General features: G+C 34.3%; 1 protein-coding gene across 15 annotated transcripts in view; it reads left to right on the forward strand.

Moving 5' to 3' along the window:
* LOC126741664 (voltage-dependent calcium channel type A subunit alpha-1) overlaps nt 1–20701 on the forward strand; it is a 771245-nt gene that overhangs the window by 353616 nt on the left and 396928 nt on the right. For all 15 annotated transcript variants that reach the window (XM_050448203.1, XM_050448189.1, XM_050448197.1 and 12 more), the window contains one exon: nt 5671–5771. In XM_050448203.1, the coding sequence (XP_050304160.1) occupies nt 5671–5771 (101 nt within the window). The remainder of the gene's footprint in view (nt 1–5670; nt 5772–20701) is intronic.

The following is a 20701-nucleotide window of genomic DNA, read 5'->3' on the forward strand; positions in this document are numbered from 1 at the left end:
TACTGAAAGGGTTTCTAAATAATCCTAATATAATATACGGTGGAAGAATCTAATCTTAGCTTTTGACAAGAAAAATCTTATGTTAAGAAAACTCCGTTCTGCATGAAGTAAAGATGACCTGGCTTATCCTAAGATTACCACCCTCCGTTAGAGAAACTGAAAAAGTCAGAAGCTGCTCATATAAAGGGTAATAAGAAGAAAATAACGATAAGAAAAACCACTTCTCAATCCAAACCACGCCAAGACAAAATATTACATCGACAAGATTTAGTATATTAGAATTTAGAGTTGTAGTAACTGTCAATAAGGGGCTGTTCTTGCCTCTTATTGACTTTAGTAATGACTGGATAAGGCTACGGCCAAGCTTGCGACCTAGTCGCTGCGACAGTAAAGTTGCGCGCCAGATGCTATATTGCAAATTCTTTGCATGTTGCCGCGCTTATAAACCCGCGACAGAATTTTTTTACTCCATTTCGAGTTTAAAGATGATTTACTATTAGCAATTATTGTGACGAGGTATTTGAAAAAAAGCGAAACAAAAGAAAATACAGTATTGATCCATCTAACATTAGTATTCATCCAGAGGTGTGAATTTGTAATACACGTTCTTTGTTTTTTTCAGCATTATTAAGTTCATCCCAGTTTTTTACTACAGTCCTATTTATTTCGATCCTTAATTTCCCCTTGATGTTTCAATTAGACTAATTCTTTAACTTTGTATTTCAAAGGGGTGGCCGTGCTTGAATGTTATTTTGTAAATAATTCAGTATCAAAAATTTATTTTATTTTACCTTCCACATGTATTCTCGCAAACTCCACAGCTATAAACACTTTGATATTGACGTATTCTGTTCTTCCATAGCCTGCTCTATTTACTCCATAGGAAATAGTTCTTCTAAGATTGAATGCCGCATTTGGAACGCTAATATGACCATCTACATTGAAAACAATTGAGAGCGTTTTTATCGCAGCGTCTCAAAAACGTTCATAAAAGCGTTATCAAAATCAGTCGCTGTCACTGGTCGCAAGCCTTGCCACCTACATAAGAATCACACAAGTGCGTGCAGATCGCAACGTTTCTGCCTGTCGCAGCGACCAGATCGCAAGCTTGGTCTTAGCCTAAGGGTTAAGTTAAATATATTTAGTGTTAATTGCGAGAAGAAAAAGATTTGAGGCCCAGATCTATAAGGTGATAGGAAACTTCTTAAAATTAATAATTTATTTAAGTGCAAATGTGTTTTTCTAGACTTGAAGCCGAGGAGTTCACATTTTCGGAATTCAGCGGAATATGGCTTTATTGCAAATATCCAAATAATGATATTTTCCTAAAAAAATAATTATATATCATTTAAAAAAGTTTTTATGGTTCTGAATGCAATTAAATGAGTTAAAATATGTTAAGATGTCCTTTAAATATGCACAACAGTGCATTAAATGGTATCAGATTTCTAGGGTTCGCAATCACATTATATGATATGATGATATTGTTAATATTTACTTATTTATTAATGGGCCAAGCAAAATACAAAATTATCTAAATAACTAAATACAAGTTCAAGTAGCAAAAATCAAAATTAAATAATCAACTTAGTTTATAAAAGAAGGCCAGATGAAACCCCCAGAAAAGTCTTCAAAGGTTAAAAGAAATCAAGGCTATCTAGCTCATTGCTTAGTTTTAATGTTCGAAGAATGAATGAATTTTTAGCATAGTTTGATCCTTTATAAAGGTCTATGAAACGTTTGGTTGGAACGTGTATTGCGAGATGTTACATATAAAGTGAGATGTGGAGTCTATGCGTGATTGGACTAACTTTTAGAGAATTTTTAAGTTTTTGTGCTTTCTTTTAGCTGAAAAGGTTTCAAAATTAAATAATGAGGAGAGAGTCTTATATTGAAATTCTTGATCATTGTAGAACCTGTAGTGAATGTACTTGTAACGTTTACGCTGAAATGTATAGTTTATGCTCCAGACTAAAAATAAAATGGCTATGGTCAAAACGGAATTTGATATCATTAATGACAAAGTTGAATAGCGCAGGACCCAGCTGAGACGGCTGTGGCACCTCTGAGGAGACAACTAATGGGGAAGATGTACAGTTGTTAACCCACCCAATTTGAATTCTACAAATAAGGTTAGCTCTTCAACCAGTCCAAAAAAAGTAATAACTAAATCTTCGAAAATACAATGCCTTTATTTTTAAATTTAACACCAGGTTTCGGTTGATACGTATCTCCAACCGTTTTCAAGTGTAAACTAGCAACTACTATCTACTGACATATACTAACGATGTGCGTATTCATGTGCATCTTTTAGTCATGCATGAAATGCATTATATCGTGCAGATTTCTGATAGTCGAGGTCTCCAGATGTTAGGAAGTTTAACGTGCTTACGTCGAATACGATCGACACTAAACCTCGTATGATCGTATTCGACGTAAGCACGTTAAACTTCCTAGCGATTTTCCCAAATTTCTCTGAAGTTCTCCTGATATACGGAATCGTTAAAAACCCTGAGAATTCCTCTGGCTCTTGTGGTTCTCTTTTTTTTTTGTTACCGCTGCTTTCTTGATTGTTGTTTTGATTACCTTTTTTTTTTTTTTTTTTTTGGGGTCGGTGGAGAAATTCTTTATGAACACTGGTTACGCGGCGCCGCCCGCAGTAGTGTGGGACTCAGTGTCGAGTCTGTTTCGTCCTGTGCCCACTAAAACACCGCTGGGTGGTGCCTTATGGCTCCCTACACTGCGGTCTGCTAAGAAGCAGTCCTATTGTGTCCCATATGTTTAGTCCCACAAGTTTAGTTCAATTCTGTAGCTTCAAGGAAGTCCAGGATTGTGCCCAAGACCAGAGTTTTGATTTGCTTTAGCAGCTTTTGTTTGATTACCTTTAGTAGGTACCCATTTTGTTGAAAGTTCTTGGTAATATTTTCTTTTTCCATCTTAAGGTCCTCACTGTTGTAGCAAATTGTGGCTGCCCTTTTATATAGTGACTTGATCATTCCCAACTTTGTTGACGCCGGATGATTCAAGTTATAGTGCAAGTACTGACCAGTATGCGTAGTTTGCTGTAGACTGAAGTCTTAAGGCGCTCGTTATCATTTTTCACAAGAACATCTATAAATGATAGGGTTGACTCAAACTTCCAACTCCATCATAACCTTGATGCTGGGTCTAATGTTGCTGAGGTGCTCCAGATGATGAAGGTATCATCTACGTATCAAAGCCATATCTTAGGTTTAGAATGTGCTGTTCTTATAGCGTGCTCTTCAAACCACTCCATGTATATTGGCTATAACTGGAGATAGTGGGGATGTTATTGGAAGTTATTGGAAGTTCCAAAAGCTCCATCCCTCGCTCAAGTAGTAGTCCAGTGCGTTCAGCAAGGGTCGTGTCCTGCCTGAGCCTTTCCTTAATGGTGTTCAAGGAGTTCTCGATGGGCACATTCGTATACACATCGTCTCTCGACATCGACTCTCAACATCGTCAGCAGGTCCGATGTTGATGGCCTGAAGTAGTTCGACAAAGTGGGTTGAGTTTTTAACAAATGAGTCCGTGTTCCTTTTCAGTGATCTAATGATCTTCAATAAAAATCTAGAAAGTTCGGATGTTTCTCGGCGAATTTCTGGAGCTAGTAATAGGTCGAAACAACATCTGTTCCTTATGTATTTTGGGTCTTTAGAACTGTGGTGGTTTGCTGTGGTGTGGAGTGAATATGTAAGGAACAACACTGGAAAAAAGAACAAATTCTTGAAGCAACATACATTGCGCAATATCAGGGAATATTCATTCAGCTCAATGTCGAAATTCTCAACACCTGGAGACCTCTACTGTCAAGACTGTGCACGATATAATGCATTTCACGCATCACCAAAAGTTCTACATGACTGTGCCCATCACAAGCCCATAAAATAGTAGTTGTTGTTAGTTTACACTTGAAAAAGGTTGGAGATACATACCAACTGAAACGTCGTGTTAAATTTAGAAAGGCATTGCAAATTCGAAAATTTAGTTATTACCAATGTCTACCATCTTCAAAACCAGTCCAAAAGAGACCTCGATATGCGAAGACCAAAAAATTTACTGAGTAAAATCTCATGGTTCACCATGTTAAATGCCTTAGAAAGGTCGGTGTAAATGGAACGAATCTATTTACCGCCCTCCGAGGTACATGCCATGCATACCACATGTATGTATGTCAACATACATGAGAAAGTTTAAAACCAAATTGTTCCTGGAGAATTTGAGATCCCCAAGAGGAAGAAATAAACTTTGTAATTAAATTTTCAAAAACTTTAGGGATGGTATTTAAAATATATATTAGTCGATAATTTTTCACATCTGCCCTATTACCAGATCATAAATGGAAATCACATTACTCGTTTTCCAAAAAATTTGAAAGTGACCTATTTTGGGTGACTATATATAAAATATAAAGGTCTGGAAAGGAAAAAAAAAACAATTTTTAGCTAAAATGGGATGTATGTTGTTAGAACTGGGTGAGGGTCAAGATTTCTTAACTCTGTATTCTAAGATTAAAATAGAAAAACTGCTTAAGTTGTGAGAATGGAAATTATTCCTAGATGGTATGATCATGGCGTAACTGGTGTACACAGAGCAGAATATTCAGCAAAAAATTAAGCTGCTTGCGATCCCATTAGAGCTTGTTATTGAGAAAAAAACAGGTGAAAGCTTCCAGAACTCTGTGAAGAATTATTGTAAGAGAGGACTCAGACAGAGCCTTGTTGAAATTTTACATTGTGTATTGTGTGCACAAATGGCAAAAATGTTGGCAATGTTGGAGTACATCCGTTGGTTGTTTGGTCAAAAAGTCGTGGAATTTCGACTGAACAAAGGAACTGCTTTACCCAAGAGTTTTGAAATAATTCGTTTAAAGTCGTGAAATAATTCGTCCCAATTTATCGATGATGTCAAACTACTCTTAGGAATACAATACTAATCAAAAATCTAATATCTACTTATCCAATAATTGGATAAGTAGAAACCAAAAGATTTGAGGCCTATTAATTAACCTAACTCACATCTTTTAGATTATAGGAAGGTGTGTTAGTAATGGATAAAGATATGTGTAAAATCTATATTCAAAAGTTGTTTAAGATTTTTTTTTACAAACCATACGGGCCACGTTACTCTCAGGTGCCTACTAAACCAAACAACCTGCAATATCACCTTCTACTCGATATTCGAGATAAAGAGTGAAGTATCCTTCGTACATGGCTAAATGACGTTCTTAAATGCACTATATACTAAAATTACGTTGTCTACTACCTCCTTTTATTTGGACATTTTTCTGCTTATAAATGACTGCCTAAAATGTAAATCTTTACAGGTTCTTTCTTAGCGGATTATATCAATCATAAGGTTTTATCTTATGATCAAAAATTGAAACAAAGTACTTACAGGATACCCAATGAAAAAGCCTTCAAATTTTCTAAATATTTTATTAAGAACTATTTTTTTTCCTTATTTTTTTAAAGTTTTTTATATGATTTTTTTCTAGGTTTTGCAGTATTAACTTTCGAAAACATGTCGTATATTTAATGGTTACACGGAAATGATCATTACATATTTTTTATGTTTTTAATTTAGACTTTAGAATTTATATAGCAATTACATAGTATCAGTAGTTGGGCTAGAGGCTAGTTTTGTTTCTAGGTTTCTCACCCAGTTCCCACAAGATCTCATAGCTGTCGACCTCCGCACCTTGCGAGCTATCAGAGTACTTAGACCTTTGAAGCTAGTCTCTGGCATCCCTAGTAAGTAGAAGTCTTGTAGTTTACTATTAATTTTTAGTTGTAACTAATTATTGTTTCTAGAGCTGTAGACCTTTTATTTTAGTTTGGCTATTTCCATATTTAGCGTATTAATAAAACAAGTATATTCTATTGATAATTCATACTAATATTACTTGAGCATGTTTAAGAATTAACGCACATTTTAGGATGATAAACACGATTTTAAGGGTACTTATAACACCATATAACACTTATATTATTAGAAGAGTAATATTATGAAAGTAGGTTTAAGAATGCAATTTGGTTATGCAATATAGAATATGATTTTCTTGGGTAATTAAATCTTTCCTAAAAATTCTATTTATTAAAACTAAATTTAGGCTTTAAAATTTGCCCCACACCCAAAATGAATATTTTAAAGATGCTAAATAATTATAAATTAACTTGATTAAATGGATCATAAACAGATCAGTTTGCAGTGCATTACATAATTATATTATATTTGATTAGATTTGAAAAATCGTAGAACACCAGAAAAGAAATAAACTTCTGATCAACAATATAAAAATCTAATACCTGTTCTACATCAAACCAATTTTGCACATGGAAATATCGATAACTCAGAACCTTACTATACGCTGAATAAAAATACGCTGAAATATTCTGAAAATAGTAAAGAACAAAAGATGTAGGACAAAATTTTCAACAAGACGAATCGAGTTTTTCTAGCTCGTATATGATTTAAGTACGAGTATTCACCAGCTCCTTAACAAAAAAAAAACTAAATGTTGGCTCAAAGGTCAGTTGAAATTTGTTTGACGACATATGTGTGATCAAGATACTTGAGTTTAAGGTAGCAAAATAAGAGTCTTATTACATAAGTGTCCCCCGTAGTCTTTTCCCCCATATTCTGTTGGGTGGAGTATGCAACCAGTTTGTTTGGGACCATCAAAGTTTGGTAGGGGAAGATCTCTGTTGCGATATGCATTTTGTCATGGTTTCCACTGCAGTACTTGTCGTGCCCATCGATGGTCACAGATTTTTGCTCCAAGATCTGCCCAGTTCTACTCTTAAAGTTACTATGCGCTCTACAGCATCGGCCACTCTAGAGATTCACCTCATTTTAATAATAATATAATTATATCAGTATCCCCGAATATCGAAATTCATAACCCTAGGTCTACTTTGATTTTTACGTTTAAATTATTTATTAATTAACAATAACCAAATAAATATTTTACTTTTTACGATGGGTAGGAATTTGTTACTCATGGAATGCATGCCACTTATTATATTGGGTTATTTTTTTTCCTGCATTTACGAATTTTTGTCGAACTTTTTAAAATGTAAACATTCTCAATTAAATCTGGCAGCTTTTATAAAACATTGTCACTGTCAAAATTATGCACAAAAAACGTACTTATGTCATTATCTTATTGTAAAGCTTATAAAAGTTATTAATAATATTATCAGAATTTAGAGAAAAATATTAAATTTGGAGCTGAAAATTTTCATTGTGCAATCGTATGGTAGTGGAAATAGTATATCGTTAAAATACGTTTTTAATCTTTTCGTGAAAAATATCCGCAAGTCGAAGTAGCAATATCTTCTGCGAGACGACTAATTAAACTTTTTGAGGCCACGGGTAGTGTCGAAATTTAAAAAAGCAGAAAAAGAGATACGATGACAACGATGCTGCTACAATCCTTGCTTTGGAGTCAATTGCTGAGAACCCTCGGATATCATTGAGAGCTAGGTCGGCGGCGCTGAACATAAGCAAATCTGAATTGCAAAGAATTTATCATGCTAACAATATTAAAGCATTCAAACCAAGGTACTTGCATACTTTAGAAGAGTAGTTTATTTTCTACTTGGTTAGGTCATAAAATTTTAGAGAACAGGGATTTTCATAAAAAAATAATATTCTCGGACGAATCTTCTTTCACGACAAATGGTGTAAATTTAATCTCAAAATTTTCGGTTTTGGTCCAATGAAACTTCAAACTTTGTAATTCATGGCAAGAGGCAATATTTTCAAAAAGTCAACGGTGCACTATAGTTTACCATTTAGATATTATTGGACCATACTTTATTGAAGGATCTCTTAATCAAGAAACGTTTCTTCAAATTTTGGAAAGATTTTTTTAAAATACTTTACCAGTTGATCAAAGAATAAATCTTTACTTTTATCACGGCGGCTGTCCAGCGCACTCCACTATTCGAGTAGCAGAATGGTTGAATAGAACTTTTCCGAATCAATGGATCGGAAGACGCGGCCCAATTGAGTGGCCGCCAAGGTCACCTGATTTAACCATTTCTGATTCCTATTTATGAGGCCGGCTCAAGTAAATTGTTTATTCTGAGCCATTACCAAATACCAAGGAATTACTAAAACAAAGAATTAGAGATGCTTATTGTTCAATTTCCATTGAAGAAATTTAAAATTCTTTTCAAATCTTTAGGAAAGATATTGAAGAATGTTTTGATAATGAAGGTTATATATAATATATAAATTTTCTTGTGAAATTAGACGTACTATGTACTATCGTGAATAATCTGGGAGAATCGTAAAAAACTTGGACAGCAAAATCTCCTAAATCTCTTGGTCTATTAGAATAATATATTATGATGTTGTCAAAGTTAATTTAATTTTGCGACAGCCGCGTCAACAAAATCGTTCTTTCAAAATGCCTGCATTATCTCCTCAACAAAAACCGATAATATACACTCGTCTCATGGATTAAGTTCCTATAAGAAGAATTGCAGAAGAATTAGGCATTAGTAAAAATACCGTTTCCTTAGCTAAGGCAAAAATTGCAAAATATGGAGCTATTGTAAGAAATTCAGGTTCTGATTGACCCAAAAATTCAAACGACATTCAAGATAGAGAGTTAGTTGGCTTTCTAAAAAACAATCCATTTAAAACAGCAATAAAGGCGAAAGAAGAGACGCATTTTCCTGGTTCTGCTAATACAGCTCGTAGTAGAATAAGATATTCGAAAATTAAAAGTGGCTATGCAACAAATAAAATATTTTTGACTGAAGCAAGCAAACAGAAAAGATTAGAATTTGCCAATCAATATGCACACCAAAACAACATAATATGGGAAACGGTAATATTTTCTGATGAAAAAATCTTTCAATCGAGCAATAATGGCAAAATCCGCGTTTACAGGCCTTCTAGTACCAGATATGATGAAACATATACATATAAGACTAATCAAAGTGGACGTTTTAGTATAAACGTTTGGGCTTGGATTAGTTTTAGAGGACCAGGCGTTTATCAAATAGTGCAGGGAAGGTTTAACGCCTTATGATATTGCAATGTCCTAAACAATGGTATATTGCCATCGATTAGTGTAGTCTATCGGCAAGATTTTATCTTCCAACATGATAATGCTCCTATACAGCCCGTATAGTTCAAAACTATCTAGACGAATTCAAGTTATTTTTGAGATTAGAACTTATTTTTATGTTGCCTACTTAGGTACATTTTTATAACAAAGTCGACTAGGATTATTCACTTAAACACTTATTTATATTATTGCAAAGTACTCACCAATGCTTAACTAACCTTCTGAAAGACTATTCTCAGAAGTAGAATCATCAAGGCCAGGTTGAATTATTATTTGGGGTATGGGTGGCAAAACGGTATACTCTCTTTCAGTTTTAATTACGTGCTCAATACAATTTTTCCATCTATTAGTTTTGAATTCTGACACAATTTTGCGGATATTTTCAATAACTATTGCACTTTCGGAGTTGTTTTTTTAATGTGCCTCATACTAGTTCAATGGGGTTAAAAAATACAATAATATGGAGGCAACCTTAAAACGGTGTGTCCATTATTCTTAGCAATGTTATCAATAACATACTCATTTTCAAAGTTATAAACTTTAATGGTATTAAGCAACTCGTTTTTTAAGGGGATTTTGTTAGGGACTGGAATGTTCTTAATTTTTATAAAAGTTATGATATCTTGTTTTTTAGAGCTGTTGTTTGGTATTTTATTTAATATCCTGGAATGGTAAGATGCATTGTCAATAACGATTACTGAGTTGAAGGAATGTTTGGTAGGAGCTGCTCAGAGAACCACTTTTCAAATAATGCCGCAGTCATGTCTTCGTGGTAATCAGCCGACGATTCAGAAATATTTTTAGCAGATAAAAGTAAAGCATTTTTAACAAATCCTTCTGTACTGCCAGCATGAAGTATAATGATTCGCTTTCCTCTTGAACATGGCGTATTCAAAACACAATTTGTTGAACTATCAACCCAACCGTATTCAACTACGTCATGCGTATCAAACCAAGTTTAATCTATATAAATAATATGTCTATTTAGGTCCCGATAGAACTTAATAATACGAAAATATTCTTGCCGAAGTTCAACAATGCGCCGATATTCCATAATAACCATTCTATTATTTAGTTTTTGGTGTTTAAACCCGCACTCTCTTAAGATACACCGGAGTGTTGCTAAGCACTTATATTTATAATCAGGGTACTCGACAAGTTTTTCTCTAATCATTTCCAATGCTCCAATGGAACCAAGTTAGCCTTATAAAAGTCGTATACTATACGCCGGATAACGTCTTTGATAGCTTCATCAACTCTTCTAAGTTTTTGGGTGACTCTTTTTCTTTTCACAGAATGGTCTCTAACATCTCCCACTTTTAAAACGCGATAAATTGTCGACGACGGAATTAAAGTTAATTTATGAATACGTTTAATTATGGTATTTTCTGACATATCCGGACTTTCTTGTCTAACGCAATTAAAAATATTTAAAATTACTCTTTGACACTGAACATGTAAGTCTTTATGTCCAAACTCGCTGGATTGCTCACTATACTCTATTTCAGAAGTGTGTAGAGCAATAAAACCTCATTAGGTATGCAAAAGTGGTACCTGGTGATCCACCAATATTTTATGCCACTACCTTAGTTGGGTATTAGTTTCAATGTAAAATTCTTTCTTTTCGTTGATTGCAGGTAGTGCTACCCGGTTTTGGGTCAATTTATGAGTTTTGCCCATTGTTACCCACTGATAAACATTGAAAACGGTTCGCCAAAGGCGTGCAACTGGGACTTATTTTTCACCTTATAATTAATGTACTTAAATGCTATTTTATTTTAGAAAGTTACTTTTGTTTAAATGGAATAATATATTTTTTTCACAAATTTATTGAACATAATATGTAGAGTAAAACAGTTGAAAATGTCACTTTTGGATCTGGCACTTTTTGAACAGTGTATAACAATTTTAAATTATAATAGATTGTAGTCTTCTTCGTCATCTGACGAACTGTCATCACCTCTTGACATTATAATTAAAGGATCGACTGTCTGATCGATGAGGTTGTCAAGATCCCACATTTTGTCCTCTTGCTTAATTACATGCTGGACTGCTTTTCGCCAATTCTCTGGTGTCGCTTCCGTAATGGCTTGATCAAACAGTAGCTTAACATCTTTCATTTTAAAAGTCGTGTTTTGTCTTGCTACAAATCCTTTTACCTGTGCCCATATCAGTTCTATAGGATTTAGTTCGCAATGATATGGCGGTAAGCGCAGTACAGTTATATTATATTTTTCGGCTATATCTTCCACAGCGTATTTCATGAAACGAGTTTTGTGTAAGTTTGCTATTGCCAGCAGTTCTTTTTTTATCAAATTTGCTTCAAACGCAATACCTTTTGCAGTCAGCCAATCGATAATTTCTTGCTTTCTCCAACTTGAAGTTGGCGTCTTCTCTATTCGCCGTGAATGATAGCTTGCGTTATCCATAACCACCACCGAATTAGCCGGAAGAAATTTTATCATTTCACCAAAATAGTCCTCGAAAACGTCTGAGTTCATGTCTTCATGGTAATCTCCTGTGCGAGTCGACTCAAAGGTTAGCAGACCTTCTTTTAAAAATCCCTCTTCGCTTCCAATATGTGTGATTATAAGTCTTTTTCCTTTTCCCGAAGGTACTTTAATACCCGTAGACAGGCCTTCTATGAAAGCTTGGCGAGCACTGGTTATATTTTTGTCTTGCCACATTTTTTGGACTATATAACCTTCGTTAATCCACGTCTCATCAAGATAAAAAACTTTCTTTTGCTCCCTGCGGTACTGCTTGATCGTCGCTCTCCAGTAAAAGTGCTTTGCGGTTATGCTTTTCCGAGGCAAAATCCATATTTTTTAAAGTTTTCCATAAAAGTTTTCTACTTATCAACGGAATACTGTCATCTCGGCCAAGCTCCATTAAAATTTTGTCTAGGGTGGGTATTTCCTTTTTAAAATAAAAAGAGTGAACTTTTCTTCGAATTATACATTTAGCATTTTCATCAAGGACTTTTGTAGGTCGTCCTGGCTTTTGCTTGGGAGATTCCACTTGACCTGCTACTTTTCTTTCCCGCAACAATTTGAAAATGGTGGACTTTCCAATTCCACTCATTCGAAAACATTTTTCAACAATTTCTTGCACAGTAAAACTAGGGTAATCGTGTTTTATGCAATTATGTACATTTAAAATAATAACTTTTTCATTCAGCGATAGTGGAGAATTTTTAGTACATCTTTTCGTTGGACTGAATACCTCCATTTTTTAAATATTGGGATAATAATATTGTGATTACACTACAGCGTAGCAGTGACTATTAACGTTTAAAATATGGTTTAAAAGTATTTATAGTCTGTATATATTACCTGACCCCATTTTTGCATGTTACAAAGCGTTAAAAGATAGGTACCTATACAAAAGGATTAAAAGTATTTATTTAGTACTTAATCTCTTTCAAAATAAAGGCATTTAATCCGTGAAAATTAAATTCATAAATATTATAAGTACCTGCGCCTATGAACTACCACGAAATGTAGCCAAACAGAACGGAATTCCCCAGTTTATTGCTCTATACACTTCTGAAATAGAGTATAGCTACACTACTTGTCGATACTGTATCGGCTACCTCAAAAGGTCTCCAGAAAGCCGTATTAATAAACAAAAAAAAACAATAACAACACTAAAATAACTATAGGAATTAACAAGGAAATAAAAACTATTTAATTATATTAAAAAAGAAATAAACAACAATGTAATTCCACAAACTTAACAAATCGCAAATTAAAAAACAAAGAAATATTATAATATTTATACAACACTTTCATTAAACATCAGAGCAAGACTAAAAGAGCCACCTGCCAACTGTCCTAAAACTTTAAAATAGTCGGCTTGTCAAAGGCGACTTTTTTTTTAAGGCGACAGGTGCCCTGGGCGCGGCATCCGCTTTTGATAACCGATTTCTATGAATCGCTGCACGAAGCGGTATGCTTTAACCACAGCATAAAGAAACCAGCAGTCGCACTTCGCTCGAAAATGTAAGCGAACTAATAGCATCCTTAGCCATGCCGCAGCCATGTTCTCCGGATGCGGAGCTCACTGTTTATCGAACTGTGTTCATAGGTGTATCGCCTAGTTCAGCGCCGTACTTAGTGACTATTTTGATAGCGTTTTTACAAAGCGTAGTGTTTTTTATAAAAACTTTTGTGTGTTTGTTTTGTGATTTTGATTAAAATTACTTAAAGAATGGCCTCTTAAATTTATGGTACATACCTAATTAACTTCCTGCACGTATTCTTCTATATCGTCGTTGTTAGACGTAGAAATGCGATGTTTATTTTTGTTTAAATATTTTGTTAATGTATGAATTTTATTAATATTAAAAAATAAATATTTGTACTATGTAGGTATTTTTATTTTACAAGATAATAATATCTAAAAAAATTTTTAAATCCGGCAATAGCCAAGGCAAAAGCCGCGTGGACCGTAGCGAGTGTCAGCGGCATATAGCCTACTATAAGCAAATATGCCGCGCTTGCGTTAGTACACATGCACCGAACTCGCTTATTCAAGCCAATGTATTTTTATTGAAGTGCGACTGCTGGTTTCTTTATGCTGTGCTTTAACATCGATACCTGGATTCGTACGCTGCCGCTGTTCCATAATCCACGCGGATTTGGCGATCTTTTAATGCAAAGCAATGTGTTTAAAACAGGCCCCGGTCTATAAGTCTTCCCGCCGGAACGCTTTTAATAGTTTTTATGGTCATTCAAGTGACTTTAAAACCACAATACACATATGGTAAAAATCAAAGTAGGCCTATGGTTATGAAATTCGGTATGCGGGCATCATTTAGCATTCTAAACAACTTTTTCTTATAAACTTTTTTTTATATCTTGCCCAGAAATACTACTTTATCTACTCATAAAATTTAAAACATGCTCGTATCAAGGCATGCTTAATTAAAAAAAAAAAAAATATGCTAAATTTTATTTTTTAATCAAACAGGACTGGTTGCCAAACGGTCAAATTTCAACTACAAAATTTTTTGTAATTTTTTCCTATAAAGTCGCTCGTCCTGGGACACACTGTATAATTTAAAAAAAAATTTAAGTGTCCTAAAAGGCTCTTCAGATGCTCTACAACAAAAGAGTTAAGGGTACTGCTTAAGCCGGAAGTTCAGTATTAAACTAATATCTAGCTTGTAAGCTTTTACTTTTTAACCTAACTTAACTTAAATTTTATAATACTCTAAATTTTAAATGCCTACAATTCCAGAATACAACAAATCATTCCAATAGGAAAATATATAAGTATACTGATCGTTATTAAAATTTATGATCAATTACAACCCTTAAAATTGGACAGTACATATGACATTCTAAATTATTATAATTAATTTAAAAGAAGTAAGAAAAAAAGAAAGAAAAAAGAACTAAAGTAAAAATTAAAAAGTAAAACAAATATGTGAAAAGTGACATGGGAGTAAAGTGTATATCAACTGCCAGGATCATTTGAAGTCATAAGATAGTAAAGTTTTAAAGGGCATTCGCTGTAAGCAAAGAAGTCAAGATCAACTACTAACTTTAGCTAGTCACCTGATTGTTCACGGATTAAAAGTTATTTTTAAAAGTAACTAAGGAAGAAGCAAGGAACGTTTGCGGTAATAAATTTATAGCTTTTGCAGCAGTATGTGAAAAAGATCTTTTAAAGATTTATTTACGATGCCTAGAAATAGAAACTCTAAGACTATAACGCAGAGGACGACCTAGAAATTTAGGCTTCTTAAATAAATAATCAAGTGTTTTAGTTTTAAGAATTCTAAAACAAAAAACATTTGTGTGCAGCTTTCTACGATTGTACATATTTAGCCACTTTGCTCTGCGTAAAAAGGTGTAATATGTTCACGCCTACGGATTTCATAAATTACACGTAAACAAGAATTTTAAACTTTTTGAATACGTCTTGCTTCAGAATTATCAAGACAAGGCCCGTAAACAACATCACAATTGTTAAAGTGGCTTAGCACAGATAATCGCATAACAAAATTTTTATGTCGTTTTGTAGAAGATAGCGACTAGGAGTAGAGTAAATAAGCAGAAGCGTTGAATAGGCATGTTTTAACTTTTAAGTAATGTGAACCCGAACACGCAAATCGCTGTCAATATCCAAACCTAAACTTTTCGCATGAGTCACACAAGGAATAACAACATTGTCGATTTGGAGATTTAAGCATTCTCAAGGACGGCTTTTCTTGAGACATTATTACCAAATAAGATGAATTTCGACTTTAAAGGGTTAATTTTTAGTTGATGTTTGGCAAATGTTAATTCAATACTCTTTCAAATCTAGTTCATTTGGAAAAAAATAAGAATATTATTAAGTGTCATCCACATAAAGGTGGTAGTTACAAAATTTGTGGTCATTAATAAAGTTGGATGTATAGACCGTATAGAGCAATGGTCCCAATATACTGCCTTCCCTGTGACACTCCAGTGTCACATAGAAGGCGGTCCGAAGACATATGTTGGATATGTGACTACCTGTGACCTGTTAGTTAAATATGATTTTATTAGCTCAATAGTTGACATACTAAATCCAATAAAATGGAGAATTGCTATAAGAATATGGTGATTTAATATATCAGCCTCACTATAATCTAGCAAAACAAGAGCAGTAATCTTTCCATCATCAATGGATTTGATAATATCATTCGTGACATGTTCCATAGCGGAGAAGCACCTAAAAACCCGGATGAAAACCAGATTGCTTGGAAGGAATACCATTAAATTTACAAGTAATTGACCTAATTGATTTCTCAATTATTTTCTCAAAAATCTTTGATAAGGTAGGAAGAATGCTTATAGAACGTCGGCGATTCAGATCGGTACGGATTTTATTGTTTTTAACTCTGTCGCTGAGCTCAACATTTAACATTAACCTCTTCATCTTTCTCTGGGTAATTACTTTATTTACGGTTTTCTTTGTAAGTGCTAACGTTTCAGCTCCATAGGCAGTACATATTAGTCGAAGATCCTCTTTAGACAAGTCATGATTTTCGTTTTAAAAATACGAGGGTTATTTGAAAAGTTCCCGGACTTACCAGCAAAACGTCGCTGTATATTCGAGATCTCTCGCTTGCCGATAGATGGCCTTTACATATGTATGGCATAAAAGTCTTTCAAGTCATTTCGTTCTGTACAAAACATATGGTAATCTTTCAAAGTTAACAGTTGACAATTGTTTAAACAAATGGATAAAATTAAATATCGTGCGGTGATAAAGTTCCTCTATTTGTAAGGGAAAAAAACTCGGGAAGCCAAAAAAGAGTTACATTCCTTGTATGGTGAACCTTCGCCCTCATTTACAATAGTGAAATATTGCATTCCCGAGTTTAAACCTGGTCGTACGAGCGTTTTTGACGATTAATGTATTTTTCATTAAGCACTTCCTATAATTGAACTAAAATAAAACAAAGTGTGTGAGATATTATGGAAATTTTTTATTCGTAAAAAGACCTATCGATGCTATTATCTATGCATTATAACATCATGTAAATATCCGTCGCGGCCTCGCTGGATGACACTTAATGTGGGTTGTTCCGAAATGTCCAATTTTTCATGACCCTGATAGATATTTCAGGCTGAATTTGACCAAAGGCGTGGGTTACGTTGGCCTTTTGGGTCGTGTGTTGGTAATTATCAGCCTATAGCATTTGCCGTTATTAGTAACAGCCTGGCCATTATCGTTTTCAAAGAGATATAGACCGATGACGCCAACAGTCAACACTGATTTTTTTTGCACTGGATATTTTTAGATCTTATGTGGACTGGTATCGTCAAAAATTCGACCATATATCGAAGTGAGCCTTATGGCTAAAAAATTTGTCATGAAATTGATAAAATTTACGATGAGTTTCCAACCGCTCCAGGGCCCTTTTAGTGCAAACACACATCGTTGCCTATGGCCATTAACCTTTAGCTCTTACATTAATTGAATTTTGTACATTTGCAAGCACGCAAAATTCACTAAGTTGTGGTCTACAAAAGGCCGAGTTTTTGTAAGCAACACGAAAGTAACATCATCAGATTTTGCTACTATAATAATTAATTTATTTATTTATAATTGGGCAAATTTCAATTATATTTGTGTTAAACTTTTAAATTCCCAACAGTAATACATAATTTAAGTAACATACAGAAACTTATAACTTTACTAAAACTTGACCCAGGAATTTACTATAAGTTTTAAAAAGGTCAATGTTATGATGTTGGTCAATAGCTCTTGTTATTCTCAGTGGAGCATGAATATTGATTTTTTTAGCTCCGAAGCTCCACATTTCCCACGTAGTATATTGTAAAAAGTTATATGGTTTTTTTCTCTTATGGCGGGTAGTGATGGGGGCCATAGTTAGCCTATTAAGTATAACTGCGTCATTATAGTCAGCCAAGATATTCAATTTATATGCTATTTGTTTTAAAAACTTGTGTTCAACTAGTTGAAGAACCCCAATATGTACCCCATAGAAAGGAGACCATACACAGGCACAGCATACTTCAAATGAGGATGGAGCAGGGCACAGTAGAGTATTTTTAAAGCGGCAGTATTTGTGAAGTCTTGAGTAGATCGCCTAACAAAGCGGAGCGTCCAAAAAGCGATTAAGTTCCATATAATTTTTTTGCTACAAAGTTATTTAAATCATATTGTGATTTGTCACAATGATTAGGGGATTTAATTATATAGCTCAATTAAAGATAATCAATAAACAACAAACATGATCATATATTGAAGCTTTCATTTATATCATTAATAAAAAATATTAAAAATAAGTGGGCCGAGATGAGTACCAATTTAGCAATCAGGCTTCAATAAGACAAGTAGCTTTAAAACTAGGACAATTAATGCCAATCATTTTTGGTTTATATAACAAAATATTGTGGGGTACCCTGTCGAATGCCTTGGAATCAACGTATATATGAAATCAACGTATATAGTATCCATTTGATACCCCTACTCCAAGGCATCTAACAAAAACCAGGGTCCATCTGACTGAGAAGGTGCAGCTCAGTAGATTTGTCTAGTCTAAAGCTAAACTGCTAATTAATTAGTAGGAGTTCAGGAAGGGAAGTGATGATGTCACATACTAAGCTTTTAAATACCTTGGGGACTGCACTGATTATACTGATGGGATGACAGTTAATAGCACTGGTTTTTTGGCCTGACTTATGGATAGGTTTTAGGACCAACCCAACCCTTTTTTCAGTACTCTGGGAATACTCAAGTGTGGTGGAAGATATTGAAGATGTGGTACAAGAGTCCGGAAATATTAAAAAGACATTTTTTTTAGGAATAAACTAGGCACACCTTCTGGTCCAAGAGCCTTGTTAATATTCAAGGATGACAGTTTAGTAAATATATCTGATATTTTAATGTAAAGGTGAGGGATATGGGTATTGGATGTGGATAATTCATGAGCGGAGACGTTAACATTATGGTGTGAGTATTCTGTAGGACAGTGTTACTCAAAGTTTTTTCGTGACGGAACTCTTTTAAAAAACGAAATTTTTAACGGAACTCTAAAGCAAAAGCAGCTATATCTGAATTGTTTACTAATAATCATACAAAAAAAGATAGATACAGTAAGTAGTGAGTTAGTAAGCAAATGATAACACTAAGTTGATGTAATGCGAGGCATGTCATTGTTTTTTATTGCTCATCAACTGGGTAATGTCAGGCTTAATTGAAGAAAGTTGAATTCTCATGTCTGGTTCGGCATCCAGTCTATTGCGGTATTTTGTTTTTGTAGCTGTATATGCTTAAAATCCCGTTTCACACAAATACGTTGTTGGGAACGGCAGAAGAACATTCAAATATTCTGTGCCAAGTTGTAGATATTTATCACGAACCCTGCACCAAAAATCATTTAGTGAAATTGTTTTGAAAAATGATTCATAGATCTGATTTGACACATTTTCAGGCTTGTGCCATTTAGATGAAAAGGGGTTTTGAATCCATGAGTTTATTTTCAGTTTTGTATTCTGTTCTTCATGAAAGTAAGATTCAAAAGTCCCTTGCAGATCATTGAGATATTGCACCAATTCAACAAATATTTCATTTTGAAATATTTCTGTATCACTAAGACTATGGTGACTAAGGAACTCACTTAGCAATTAAAAACTTTCGATTTCTCTCTTACCAAAACAAGTAATCCAAAAATCTAATTTTCTTTTAAAGGCAGTTATTTTGTTGTTAGCATTGAAAACTGTTGTCTGTTTTCGTTGTAGGGACAGGTTTAATTCGTTAAGTTTTTCAAGTATGTCTGCTAAAAATGCTAGTCTAAATAACCAGATTTTATCGGACAAACGGTCTTTTAAATTAAAAAGAACATCTGTAAGAAAAGCGTCTAATTCTGTTCTTAGTTCAAAAAGCCTTGTCAAAGTTTTACCCCGAGACAACCATCTCACTTCAGTATGGAGCAATAGTGTTCTATGATCGCTACCATATTCTTCACATAATATTGAGAACAATCGGGATTGTAGTGGACGTGACTTGACAAAATTAATTATTTTTACTGACTCATCAAGAACCAATTTTAGATTTGGTGGCATTTTTTTAACCGCGAGCGATTGTCTATGCAGGTTGCAGTGGCTGGAACTACAATTTGGCGCTTTCATTTTTATTCGTGATATTACTCCTGCTGTTCTACCTGTCATTGCCTTGGCTCAATCGGTACAAATATTAATGCAATCATTTCAATCGAGTTGGTTTTCTTCAAAAAATATGTTAATCGTGTTAAAAATTTCTTCTCCGGTTGTGTTAGTAGGCAGCGATGAGCACATAAGCAAGTCTTCTTCGAGTGAATGTTTATATGGATATCGCACAATTACTAGCAAGATGGCCAGTCCAGCAAAATCAGTCAACTCATCCATTTGCAAGACGAATTTGTTATTTTGAAGCCGTGAAACCAGTTCTTGTTTTATCTTTGATGCGATATCCCCAATTCAGCGAGTAACTATATCGTTCGAAAGCGGCACTGTAGAAAGATGCTTTACAGATTTTTCGCCAAGCATACATTTTGTTATGGCCACCACACATGGTTTTATTAGCTTTTCAGTGATAGTGCGCGCTTCTCCTGCTTGGGCAATGCGGTAACTAATCAAATACGATACCTCCGTGGCCTTTTCATTCACAGTCTGAGTCGCATACGTCATAGTTTTTTGGCTTCTTAATAATTGTTTTTTTTTACGTAGAAAAAATTGCTTCCTTTTGTTTTTGAAGTCGGGATGTACAGTTTCTAAATGTCGGCGCATCTTAGCAGGTACCATCGAACTATTAGGGAGCAGTTTGCTGCACAACATACAAAGAGGTGAGCCGTTGGAATCAACAAATCCGAGATTAATGTATGATTCGTCATACTTTCGTTTTTTCACCTTCAGTGTGTCATTAGATGTTTTACTACTTGAACTTGAAACCATCAAACTAGAACTTGACGCCATCATATCACCTTAATTTGAATTTGACGCATCATCCAAACGAACCACATTTTTTGCAACACCTTTAAGCCAGCGCTCCATTTTTCTTTAACACTATTTTGATTTGGTCAATTTTATGACAAATGGTATCTCTTTA

This window comes from Anthonomus grandis, chromosome 10 (assembly GCF_022605725.1).
Source record: "Anthonomus grandis grandis chromosome 10, icAntGran1.3, whole genome shotgun sequence".
Taxonomy (NCBI): Eukaryota; Metazoa; Arthropoda; class Insecta; order Coleoptera; family Curculionidae; genus Anthonomus; species Anthonomus grandis.